The 13,852-nt window shown below is 41.0% G+C and overlaps 1 protein-coding gene across 2 annotated transcripts in view; it reads left to right on the top strand.

Annotated features, from left to right (window-relative positions):
* Positions 1 to 13,852, top strand: part of PCNT (pericentrin) — a 79,911-nt gene that overhangs the window by 11,536 nt on the left and 54,523 nt on the right. For both annotated transcript variants that reach the window (XM_081190751.1, XM_081190750.1), the window contains exons 8-13: positions 724 to 988; positions 3,778 to 3,865; positions 6,868 to 7,084; positions 8,677 to 8,900; positions 11,111 to 11,577; positions 13,263 to 13,833. In XM_081190751.1, coding sequence (XP_081046877.1) covers positions 724 to 988; positions 3,778 to 3,865; positions 6,868 to 7,084; positions 8,677 to 8,900; positions 11,111 to 11,577; positions 13,263 to 13,833 — 1,832 coding nt within the window. The remainder of the gene's footprint in view (positions 1 to 723; positions 989 to 3,777; positions 3,866 to 6,867; positions 7,085 to 8,676; positions 8,901 to 11,110; positions 11,578 to 13,262; positions 13,834 to 13,852) is intronic.

Consider the following 13,852-nt stretch of genomic DNA (forward strand, 5'->3'; position numbering starts at 1 on the left):
TTTATTATTTCAGGTATACACAAAATATAACATACAGGCTAAATTTATGGCACAAATAATCTTGATGCCATTCATTATGAATCTTAACAATTAATTTGAAACATTAACTCAGTGATTTGTATTTATATAGTAGCTCTTGAATTATTATTATTATTTCCTCCTTTTTCCACTTGAGGTATGCTGTTTAATGAATATAACATAATGATATATTGAGTAGTTAACATTCATAAATGAGCTGTAAAATTTGTTATACTCATCTTCAGACTTGGCAATGTTTATATTTACTTTCTTCATTTTAATATGCATTTAACCTGGCCAATATTAATAGATCCCAACCTTTTTTGGGGTTTTATGCAAATCTTGGAAAATGTAAATATAGGTGGAGTTGTTAGATATCCAGTGTTTTCACAGAGAATAAGCTTTCCTATCTTCCCCCTGCACCCCCTGATGTGTTCTGGAGGGTCCCCGAAACGTACATGACCAGACTGAGGGACGGCAAGGGGAAGGAGATCAAGTCCCATTACACAAGCAACCTCAGAACTTGTAATAAGTTCTATTCAAGTTAATAAAGTGCTTCTTAACATCCAAGGCACTTAAGGTCAAATGTTAAGCTTAGTCTTCTTAATAGCGTTGTCCTGTGTGTGTGTTGTACTTCTTGAGACGCTTGTTTTATTTTAATATACTGTATTAAAATAAGAGAGTATTATCTTGATCTTTCACCAGAGTTGAAAGAACAGCTGCTTGCTCGCACTTCACACATGGAAGAAATGGAATACCTGAAGAAGGATTTTCAACTTAAATGGGATAAAAAAAAAAGTGAACATGAAAATGAACTGGAACAATTAAGACTTTATTTTGAACAGAAATTAAAGTCTGTGGAAGAAAACTACAGAGAAGAATTAACAATGCTGCATCAGAGGCTGCGGGAAATGAAAGATTATTCCCTATTAGAGGTGGAGAACAGCCAAGATCTACATGTGGAATTTGGGTAATGCTAATAATTTAGTAACTTGATCTGTAGCATCAGATTCTTGGAATGTGTAATGAAAACTACAGTGGTACCTTGGTTTACGAACTTAATCCGTTCTGGAAGTCTGTTCTTAAACCAAAGCATTCTTAAACCAAGGCATGCTTTCCCATAACAAATAGAACACACTCAACAGGAAGCAGAATATGTTCTGCTTGCAACGCAGACTTCACAAACCAAAACACCTACCTCTGGGTTTGCAGCGTTCTTAATCCAAGTTGTTCATAAACTAAACTGTTCTTAAACCAGGGTACTGTTGTATTTGTAGTTGTAGTTTCCTCTGGCAGGCAGGACAGACTTGTGCTCCTGGCTAGGGGAGAACCTTTTTTACTACCACACTTTGATACTCATAGGAGCATCTAGCAGCTGTAGGATGCACTAGATTTCTGTTTGTCACAGCTAGGATTGGGTTAGCTTGATTGTCATGTATCCATTTTTTTAAAAAAAAGAGTTAATGTTGTTTTGAAGAGTCCCCTTTTTGAAGAGACCCTGTCCCTGACCAGCCTTTCAAGGAAGCGTTGTGCAATTACTTGACCTCATGTTTTGTCTCTGGAAAAGCTATTATTTGTTACCAATGCTTATATTTATTACCAGGCAGACATTAGTTACCTAAGTTGGTTTTCACAAGCTCAGTCTTGCATTCTGTGAGTGACTTGTAAAATATTGGTTAGTTCAAACCACTCGGAGAATGGGAATCCTTTGCTAATCCTGATTTACCGTATTTTTCGCCCTATAAGACGCACTTTTTCCCCTCCAAAAATGAAGGGGAAATGTGGGTGCGTCTTATGGGGCAAATGCAGGCTTTCGCTGAAGCCTGGAGAGCGAGGGGGGTCGGTACGCACCGACCCCTCTCGCTCTCCAGGCTTCAGGAAGCTATCCGCTAGCTGTGGGAGACCCAGCTCTCCCAGGGCTAGCGGAGAGCTTGCCTGCACCCAGAAGCTTGGGGCGCGCTGAGCTCCGCACGCCCCAAGCTTCGGGATTAGCGCAGTGCTCCGCTAGCCCTGGGAGAGCCGCGCGGCTCTCCCAGGGCTAGCGGACTGCTTGCCGGCACCCAGAAGCTTGGGTGCGTCTTATTATTTATTTTCCCCCAAAAAAACTAGGTGCGTCTTATGGGCCGGTGCGTCTTATGGGGCGAAAAATACGGTAGATTATTTTTTTCAAGAGGCAAGCTGACAGTGTCTTTCATATACTATTTTTGTTTGTATTGATTCTAGTGAATGCTTATGATCTGTCTGGAGCTGCTTCAAGTTGAGGGTGGCTTAGGAAACATGGTTGATGTTTCTTACTGGGAACATGGTGGAGTGCAGTCAGTGTAAGATTACACCCTGTCCTCCAGCCTCTCAGCTGATGCCACCAGGGAGTTCAGTTGATAGGCGGGTTCAGTGGGTGGGTGTGGTTTAAGGAAAATTCACTACCTCATGTTATACTTTCAGTGGAAATTTTAGGTACCCTAAATGCTTACAAACTAAAGAGAGAGCCTGTTGATAAAAGCTGATAATAGCTTTTGTGGGATTTGTATATTTAATTGGAATTTAAGATTTATTTAAGGTAAAATCCTGAATGACTCCAGAGTCCCAAACAGCTGTTTCTTCCCACACCAAAGCAGCTACAGCTAGAGAGAACATGGAAAGCAGCTAAAACAGTTATTTTACTGTTTTCATGGGCAATGCAAAGCAATATGGTGCTGTGAATTTCTGTGGATTAGCCATGCACCATTCAGTACCTCTGTGAAGGCTGGAGCCTTCAGTTTGTGGACCTGTCTGTGCCTGGCCCTTCCCTGTCTGGGGAACATTTGGGAAGGCCTGAGCTGCATTATCCAGGCTGTAGCATCATGGCAGGCCTGGCTGCTGAACAGTGGAAAATGCTTCTCCTGTAGCAAAATCTCTGCTAAGATGGCTTTCACCTATGTGAACTCCAGATCCTAATTGCAACCAATTAGAAAAGATCTGAGAGAGAGAGAGAGATGCACACCACAACTCTTAATGATGTGGTGGTGGGGAACCCTGAGGTTTATAACTAGTGTGATAGAGTTAAGTGAAGTGTGAACTGGTTTACATATGGATACAGGAATCTTAATCTCATGATTGTGGTAACTGAAAAAAGTGAATCCGTGGTTGTAGAAATGAATACTACTTCATGCTAACATTTTCTTACATGATTACATTACCATGGTTGCTTCTGTGTGACTTTAAATCACCCCCAAATTTACAGTTGAGTACATAGAATGATGGAGTTGGGTGATCTAGTCCAACTGTTTGCTGCTGCAGGAAATCCACTGGTGTTGTATTCCTCATAGGCGGCCATCCAGCCTCTCCTTTAAAACATCTAATGTGGGAGAGTTCATCACTTTCTGAGGCATTCTGTTCCACCACAGCTTATACCATTAGGGTCTTCCAAATATTTCAGTGAAATCCTATTTCTTGTAATGTGAACCCTTTATTTTGGGTCCAACTCTGGAGCAGTTAAAAACAAATGTACTCCAGCATCTTATATGATAGTCATTTGAATATATGAAGAAGGCTATCATATTGCCCAATAATCTATAAATCTCTTCTTCATACTAAACATACCCATTGATAAAGATACTGAAAACTGCTTTATTACTTTATTAAAGTTACTGCTTTATTAAATTATAATATAGTAAAGCATATGTGTAATGCTATAATAAAGTAATGCTATAATAAAACATTACTTTATTAAAGTTATTAAGACCTTGTTACTTACTCTTTTGAAATTTCCCCCCATAACAGTTCATCTGCCATATTTTCAGAAGAGATGACTGAAAAGGAGAGACATGATCTATTTGAGCAGCTAACTCAGCAACTGGAACGCCACAAGGTAAATTACTAGATAGTAATCAAAAGGCATATTTGGCTTGCCAGACAAAATGACCCACCCCCCAACTCCATGTTCTGTTCTGGGGATTGTTGCTGAGGGCCACCAAAAAAGGCCTTAAGGGCAGCATTCAGCCCTTGGGATGTACATTGAGCCATCCTGCTGTAGTGGATAGTCTAGAGCAGAGCTTTCCGAACTCTACATGTTGGTGACGCACTTTTTAGACATGCATCTTTTTGTGACACAGTAATTCAGTTTTGCTAGTTAGTTAAGGTTAGTTAAGGAGGTTAAGCTAACTCCTTTCCAGACTTGGGAGGAGTGTGGGGAACATTCGCACAACACACCTACACCCTGCAGCTGACACACTAACGTGTTGTGACACACAGTTTGGAAAGCTCTGGTCTAGAGTAAGTGTCACGACCCCTAAGTTCAGCAGTCGCTACAGTGAGCTAAGGTTCCAGATTGGGTTCTGCCTCCAAGCCTGATGCTGGTGTTGAAGGACAACTGATCCTGCCGCTGCCAGAAGGAGACAACTGAACCAGTTGCCAGCACACCAAAGCCTGTAGAACCAAGCCAGAATCGTCATGAGTGCCTTCCCATGTGCTTAGGGAAACAACTGCCTCCCCCCACCCCACCCCATCTCACCAGTCTAGGCTATGGAATGCAGAAATGTCTGTCTTCAGGCCAGAGGGTGAAACCTTTTAAGATTATAGACAGAGGCTTTGAGATTGCATTTGAGACTGCTGAATCACACTGTTGACTCACGTTAAGCTTGTCTACTAAGACTCCTAGATCCTTTTCACACGTACTGCTAGTAAGGCAGGTGTCCCCATTTTATATTCGTGCAGCTGGCTCTTCCTTTCTAAGTGCTGAACCTTACATTTTTCCCTATTGAAATTCATCTTGTTAGTTTGGGCTCAGTTCTCCAATCTGTTAAGGTCATTTGGAATCCCAATTCTGTCTTCTGCAGCATTAGCTGCTCCTACCAGTTTGGTGTCATCTGCAAATTTGATGAGCATCCCCTCAATTCCTTCATCCAAGTCATTTATAAAAACATTGAACAACAGTGTGCCTAGGGCAGAACCCCACTTTTGTCCAGGATGATGAAGCACCATTAATGAGCACTCTTTGGGTTCAGTCAGTCATCCAGCTACAAATCCAGCTAACAGTTATCTCAGTCAACCCACATTTTACCAGCTTCTTCACAAGAATATCATAGGGGACTTTGCCAGAAGCTTCACTGAAATCAAGATACACTATGTCCACAGCATTCCCCCAATCCACCAAGTTTTTAACTCCATCAAAAAGAGAAATGAGATTTGTCTGACATGACTGGGATTTTGGGAAACCCAGGCTGGGTCTTAGTAATCACCACATCCTTTCCTAAGTGCCCACAGTCCAACTGTTGCATTATCTGTTCTAGGACCTTTCCTGGTATCGATGTCAAGCTCACTGGTCAGTAGTTACCTGGGTCTTCTCTCCCCCCCCCCCTTTGAAGATGGGGATAACATTTGCCTGCCTCCAGTCTGCAGGGACTTCACCTGTTCTCCAAGATTTCTCAAAGATTAGAGGCTCTGAGATTACATCCACAAGCTCCCTTGGGTTCAACTCATCAGGCCCTGCAGATTTGAGTTCATTTAATGTAGCTAGGCGTTCCCTTACCACCTCTTTTCCTATCTTGGGCTGCAGCTCTCTCCTTGCATTATTTATTCTGTTATCACCAGGTTGGGCACTGCTTTCCTTTTGGGTGAAGACAGAGGCAAAGTAGGTGTCTAACAGTTCCTCCCTGTTGTTGAGGATCAGGTACAAGATAGATGATCCCCTTGTAGCTTCCTTTACCTTCAGGAAAATGAAATTGTCTATGAGGCAGCTGAGGAATTTGTTGGACCTTACATTGTTGGCAGAGTTTTTGTTCCAATAGCTATTGGGTAGTTGAAGTCTCCCATGACTACTGTATCTCTCCTTTTGGAATGTTTGACTATCTACTCTAGGAAGGCATCATCCAAGTCTTCAGTCTGGCTTGGAAGTCTATAGCCAGGACTGGCCCTCCCATGATGTAAGGTGAAGCGTTGCATTCATCCTAATGGACCAGTCTCCATAGCATAGTAGTGTTGCTGTTGCAGTCCACCTTGGGTAAGGCTGTAACCCAGTAGTGGATATCAGTGCACATGAAGACCAGTGCTACTTATGGCTTATGATCAATTCTAATTCTGTTTATTAATACATTAGCATTCAGTTTTCCATCCTGATTGTGGCTGTACTAGCAACTAAGGCAGAGCTACTTGTTGCATTTTATTGCTGATGACCCCCAAAGGGCTGTGAACAATTAGCGCCGTGTAAACTGCTTGTCTTAGTTGTTGGCACCTGTCTGTCTGCTGCATTTGTTTGTTTTTGTTTAGTCGTTTAGTCGTGTCCAACTCTTTGTGACCCCATGGACCAGAGCACGCCAGGCTCTCCTGTCTTCCACTGCCTCCCGCAGTTTGGTCAGACTCATGTTTGTAGCTTCAAGAACACTGTCCAACCATCTCATCCTCTGTCATCCCCTTCTCCTTGTGCCCTCAATCTTTCCCAACATCAGGGTCTTTTCCAGGGAATCTTCTCTTCTCTTGAGGTGGCCAAAGTACTGGAGCCTCAGCTTCACGATCTGTCCTGCTGCATTAGCAGCACCAAAGTAACCTCCTCGGGGCACAAGCCTGGGCAGCCTGTATGGAGGTTCTAGGCTGTCTAGACGACAAGTTCCCTCTCTTGGCCTCACCGATGTGGGACAAAGGAAAGCAGAGCAAAACATTTGGCACCAGCTTGGCTGCAGGAGTTGCTGGAAGGAGGAGTACAAGGCGCCATCCAACTGTCTTAGGGGCTCCACTTTGGATTTGTGCAGGATTTACTTCTTAGCCTTTTCTTCTTGTGAAGTATAGTTTAGTAAAACAAGTGTTTTGCATGGAAAATTTAAAATGGATATGTTTCATAAATCTTACCAGTGTTTTTCTTCTGCATGTTGGCTTCAGGAAGAACTCTCTTGTTTACGGTTGCATTTGGATGATAAACACAAAAGTGAGGTAGAGTTACTAAGGTCTTCCCTCACACTTCAGTATGAAGAGAACCTAAAGAAAATGAAGATGGATCTTTCAGATAGATTCACTTCTGAAATGGAGCAGCTGAAAAGAAAACATTGTTTAAGTCTTGAACAGCTCCGTGCCAAAATGTCAGAAGAGCACCTCAGAGGTAAGCAGTTGCAGGACATAAGAATAACATGTGAAATTTTAATTTCCAAAATTACATTTATATGGAAAATGCTAGCTCTGTGTTCTAAACCAGTGAAATACATTGCTTTACTACAGTGCTCAGGCTATCACTTTCTAAGAATGGCTTTAGTTGATTTACCCTGTGAAACTAATATAAGGCACTCCTAGCCACAGAGGCCACCTATGCGTCAATTGATAAGGATGGTTCAAGGAGTTCCCCTGACCTGCTCCTTTAGGGGGAATGCAGTCACCTCGCCTGTCTCCTGGATCTGAGAACCATTTGCCCACAAAGGCGCTGCCTCTCCAGGATTCATACTCAACTTATTAGCCTTCATCAGTCCACCACTGCATGCAGGCACCTGTCCAGGTCTTTCACCATTTCTCCTGAATCAGATGTAACAGAGAAATAGAGCTGGGTATCATCAGCATACTGATTACACCTTGACACTAAGATGTCAAAGAGATAAACAACTGCCTGACATTCAGAAGACGTCTTAAGGCAGCCCTGTTTGGGGAAGTTTTTAATGTGTGACATCTTAGTGTGGTCTTTGTGGAAGCCGCCCAGAGTGGCTGGGGAAACCCAGCCAGATGGAGGGGATACAAATAATAAATTATTATTAGTATTGACCTCAAACTCCTAGTGGCTGCTCCCAAAGGCTTCATATAGCTGGGGACAAAATAGAGACCTGTGCAGAGGTTTAAAATAACTTTTGTTAAAAAACCAGAAGCTTTTTTTTGGTAGGCATTGTAGGATAGGAATTGCCAAAAGAGCGGAAGAAGTTATTCATGTATTCTACAACGGCAGCTAGGATTCTACTAGTTCAAAAATGGAAAGATGACAAGATACCAACAAAAGAAGAATGGCAAGTCAAACTTACGGAATACGCAGAAATGGCGGAACTTACAGGAGGACTCGGAGACAATGACAATGAAGACTTTAAAAAAGACTGGGAACTGTTCATGTTGTATCTACAGAAATATTGTAAAGAAATGGACTCACTAGCAGGGTTTGAGTAAACACAACTAAGAAAACAAGTGTAAAGGTTAAGACACAACAATATGGAAATTAATCAAGTGTAAGATGTAACTTGAAAGAAAATTTGGTATAAAAATGATAAGAATATAAGAGCATTTAGCTAAAGGATCAGAAAAATAAGACAAAAATTAAGCAGAAGTAGCAAATATTTAAAGAAGTGGAAGTTGAAGGAAGTCATGGCGTGGCGGGGAGTTTCGTTTTCTTTTCTTTTTTCTCTTTTATATGGTAAATGTGTTGAATATTAAATTTTAAAATTTAATAAAAATTTATTTAAAAAAACTAATAAAAAATAGAGACCTGTTAGATCCCATAGCATAATTGCCATGGGCCAGAGGAGCAGCCTCCCAGTACTGGAGACAGAACCCTGCAAATAGGAATGGAACCCCTGTAACAGCAGTGTTAATAATCTTCTAATAGTGTTAATATTCTAATCTAAACTAAGATTATAGCAATGAAACACTAAATATATCTTGTTCAGTATTTTGTTGCAATTATGAAAACTGATGAAAAATATTTTAAACTTTTATTATTTTCAGAAATTGCTAAACTTGGTCTACAAAGTGCTCAAGATGCTGCGCGTCAAGTAGAAATGGAAGTGGCTGAGCGATGCTTGGCACTAGAAAATGAGTACAAAGCTAAACTTTGTGTTCTTCAGGTTGAGACCGAAAAAGAAGACATAGAAGAATTGAGGAGAGAAAATACAAAATTAAAAGAAATTAGTGTGTGTCAAGAAATGCATTGGAAGGAGGAGCTGGAGCAGGTAAAATATGGAGGGATGTTGATATATTGTGTTTCTGAGAAATAATTAAGAATTTTGATTAATAATACATATGTGTATCAACAATTTTTCAAAAATAAATTTTATTCTACATTATATTTTCAAAAATAAATTGTTCACTTGGAAACCTCTTAAGATATTGTAACTAAATTTGGAACAGTAGTTCCTGAGATCAAGTAACAGGGTTTTGTTTTTTGTTTTGTTATGTTTGAATACTGTTGGATGGCATGTTGAATCAAGCTGGCAGACTGAACCTTTCAGAATTGCATTTATTGTCAGTGAAGGCTGCTGTTAGCTTCTTTGAATTCCCAAACACCAGGAGTTCCTTGCTAGTTACAGTGGTACCTCTGGTTATGAACTTAATTTGTTCCGGAGGTCCCTTCTTAACCTGAAGCTGTTCTTAACCTGAGATACCACTTTACCTAATGGTGCCACTGTTCTCATCCTGGGAGCAAAGTTCTTAACCCGAGGTACTACTTCTGGGTTAGTGGAGTCTGTAACCCAAAGTGTTTGTAACCCAAGGTGTTTGTAACCCGAGGTACCACTGTATTAAGAAACATTTACAGCCCTTACAGTGGTGCCTCGCAAGACGAAAAGAATCCGTTCCGCGAGTCTCTTCGTCTTGCGGTTTTTTCGTCTTGCGAAGCAAGCCCATTAGCGGTTTAGCGGATTAGCGCTATTAGCGGCTTAGCGGATCAGCTGATAAGCGGCTTAGCGGATCAGCTGTTAAGCGGCTTAGCAGATCAGCTGATAAGCGGCTTAGCAGATCAGCTGATAAGCGGCTTAGCATATCAGCTGATAAGCGGCTTAGCGGATCAGCTGTTAAGCGGCTTAGCGGATCAGCTGATAAGCGGCTTAGCGGATCAGCTGTTAAGCAGCTTAGCGGCTTAGGATCAGCTGATAAGCGGCTTAGCGGCTTGGGAAAAAGGGGGGGAAAGGAAAAAAACCCCGCAGGAACTCGCAAGACATTTTCGTCTTGCGAAGCAAGCTCATAGGAAATTCGTTTTGCGAAGCACCTCCAAAACGGAAAACCCTTTCGTCTAGCAGGTTTTCCGTCTTGCGAGGCATTCGTCTTGCGGGGCACCACTGTATTTCAAAGTAAATATGCATAGAAAATTCCTCTTTACTTTATGGGTCTTAATTCTGAGTAAATGTACATCGGATTGCAGCATAAAATCATTGACTAATTCTGTTAAAATATAGAGAGTCTGGTTTGTGTAGATAATAATAATAATAAAATAATAATAATAATAATAATAATAATAATAATAATAATAATAATAATAAAAATTTTTTGATCCTGTTATTATTTGTGATTTTATAGTGCTATCCTGTATGTTGAAATTTAATTTGTTAAGCTATCCTGTATATGTTTATGTGGAAGTAAGAAAATCCATAGCAGCAAAATGTCCTGTTCTCTTCTCTGGCTACTGTTGCCTGCATCCTCTTTACAAGTCTTTGTAGAAGGACAGGGGGCTTCATGCACAAGGTGGAGAAGAACATGTTGGGCTCCTGGGAGAAGGGTTTTTTGTCTCTTAACACATGTTAAGTAAAGGAGGCTTTACAAAAGGAACGTTTCCCATCCCCTTCTCTCAACAATTGCTTCCACCCCATCAGCTATTCTTCAGGAGGGATCTCCTTGATCCTCTGCAAAGGCTTTCCAGTGGTGACTGTGGTGGGGAAGGAAACTATCCCCTTCAGAATTTTGTCTGCATTGGTTTCATTTAAAAAGTGACTTTATGGATCACATTATGCTTCATTCAGTGCAGTCCCATACAGGTCTACTCAGCAGTAAGTCCTGTTGACATAAATGGAACATACTCCCAGTTAATTGGGTATTGGATTAGTGTTTAATTTACTGGTACTTTCTATATTTGCTTTTCCCTATATTAGCTTTTAGCAGTTTTGTGTGCACTAGAAAGAGTAAAATGTATAAAGTTAAAATATATTGGGCTACAATCCTGTGCACATTTATGTGAGGGTAAGGCCCATAGAAAACCGTGGGATTGCTTCTGAGCAAATATTTAGATGATAGTGCATGTTCATTTCTTAATATTATATAAAATAAGATAATTTGAATAAAGTTAATAAAAATGCATCAGATTGGTAGTTCATAATTTAAATTCAAGCAATTTGATATTGAGACTTTATATGATTGAAACTTCGACTGATTTTTTTTATTAAATTCACAGATTAAATGCAAACTCATTGAAGATCATGCAAATGAATTACGCAAAGCTAGAGAGGAGTTGCAGGAAATGGAACAGACTCATAAAACAAAAGCTGAAGAATGGAAACGAGAACAGGAGGAATCAAGAAGAGAGGCTGAAGAGAAACTGTCATTGTTGCGTAAAGAGCTTGAAAGCAAGGCAGAGTGTGAGAAGCGAGCCTTGCAAAAGCAGTCTGAATTCCGTGAAGCTGAAATGATTTGGCTTCAGCAGCAGCAGGCTGCTAGAATTGTAGAACTGGAGAAATCCTTAAAGGAGCAGCAGAACAGCGTCAGGCAGCTGGAGGACACTTTAGTAAATGCACAGAAGACTTTGGCTCAATATGACTGTGAACTAACTTCCACCAAGACCCTCATGACTGAAGAGTTAGAAAAAGCCCAAGAAGCATTACAAGAAGAGTGGAAAGCTAAACTTAAAGATGCACAGAGCAGGTTTGTAATTTACTGTATTATCGTTGTGATTATGATTTACGGTAAATCATTTTTTTACCAGCTCTTCATTACAGAGCAATTTCAGAGTAGGTTATTAGAAGTTTCAAATGCACAACATAGTTATTAAAAATGTCAGGTAAATCGCAAACAGCTAACTAAAACAAATCCATACTGGCATCAAATTCCACTAAAAATGGGTAAGTCTATACAGGAGAAGGTATTCTTTGAAGTATCCCAGCCCCAGGTTGTACAGGGCTATGTAAGTCCTTACACATAATCAAGGTGTAGTAAAAGGCTGGGAAGGACAGGCAAACATTGCTTTGTTTATGAATTACAATTAAAACGTACTTTCCCTGTTTCATGGATGCTCAGAGCCTTCTTTGGAAAAGAAGTGGGCAGAAGACCCAAATTGAAAGGGTTTGTATGGAGGTTAACCAGGTTACCTGTTTCTGAAACCAATTGGGGGGCAGGGAATGGTCCTGTGGGTGTTGAGTTGGGAAGGGAAATCACTTAGGATTCATAATACAGTCTTCCTTTTCTTAGGTGAAAGCTGGTGTTATTTTATTCTTTAGAGGTGTATGTTTCAGCAGACTTGCCTTATTAATACTTGCTCCTAATGACTTGAAAGATACCTTCTCATACGGAAATGTGTGTTTTTAAGCCAAGACATTTCCCATTTTCTTTTGGTAAATGACTGTTTTTGTGGGTAAGGGAGCTCTCCATTGTTAATATGGGAAAGAAAGTGGAAGAGTTCTATTTAAAATATAATGGACTTTGTAAGCCTTGCGTTTTCTGTGCCTGTAATGGGAACGTATCTCTAGCACTTCTAGAATAATATGCAACAATGCTCTGAGAGTAAAATTGTGGTGTGGGGTAAAAATGAAATTGTTTTGTATGATATCAGATCTGACATGTGATGAGGCTTTTGATAGGCGCAGGTCAATTCTGTGTCCAGGGCAGCTGTCTACCAGCTCCATCTGGTACGCCAGCTGAGACCCTCCCTGCCCGCAGACTGTCTCACCAGAATGGTGCATGTTCTAGTTATCTCCCGCTTGGACTACTGCAGTGCTCTCTATGTAGGGCTACCTTTGAAGGTGACTCAGAAACTGCAATTAATCCAGAATGTGGCAGCTACACTGGTGATTGGGAGTGGCCGCCAAGACCATGTAAAACCAGTCCTGAAAGACCTACATTGGCTCCCAGTATGTTTCTGAGCACAATTCAAAGTGTTGGTGCTGACCTTTAAAGCCCTAAATGGCCTCAGCCCAGTATACCTGAAGGAGCGTCTCCACCCTCATCATCCAGCCTGGGCACTGAGTCCAGCGCCGAGGGCCTTCTGGTGGTTCACTCACTGCGAGAAGTGAGGTTACAGGGAACCAGGCAGAGGGCCTTCTCGGTAGTGGCACCCGCCCTGTGGAACGCCCTCCCATCAAATGTCAAGAGAATAAACAACTATCCCAACTTCTAGAAGACACCTGAAGGCAGCCCTTTTTAGGGAAGTTTTTAATGTTTAATGCTGTATCATGTTTTTAATATTTGGTTTGGAGCCACCCAGAGTGGCTGGGGAAACCCAGCCAGATGGGTGGGGTATAAATAATAAGTTGTTGTTGTTGTTGTTGTTGTTGTTGTTGTTGTTGTTGTTATGTTATTGTTGTGTTATTGTTTTTACTTCCTTGTACATCTAGATTGGTGGAAGAGCATGAAGCTATTACTAAAAAAATCACAAGAGAACATGAGATTCTCTTTCAGGAGCTGAGGGAAAAACACACTGAGGAGCTCAATCTCCAAAGGACAGAATTGCAGCATAAGCATAAGGAGCATATTTCGTCCCTGACATCCATTCTACAGACAAAGCACCAAGCAGACACTGAAACTCTCAAGTCTGTATTTGAGAGAAAGCAGCAGGCTCTAGAAACTCAGATAGCAGACATGCAGAATAATCATCAAGCACAAATTACGGAACTGGAGACTAAGCATTTATCAAATTTGGATTCTCTAGAGTCAACATATATATCTGAAATTCAGCTCCTGCAAGATGAGCACAGGCAAGCTATTGAAGATTTGTGGGTAGATTTCAGAGACCAGTTGCTTCAGAAAGATAAGGAAAATCAAATGTTTTTGGCTCAAGTAGATGAGATGAAACTTCAACATGTTGAAGAGCTGCAGATTTGCCAAGACAATCTGAAAATAGAGTTGACTACAGTTCACATGGGAAAACTTAAAACAATGGCAGCAGAACTAGAAGCAGCACATAACGTGAGTGAGGCTAACCATT

Source organism: Podarcis bocagei (assembly GCF_964188305.1).
Source record: "Podarcis bocagei genome assembly, chromosome: 1".
NCBI lineage: Eukaryota > Metazoa > Chordata > Lepidosauria > Squamata > Lacertidae > Podarcis > Podarcis bocagei.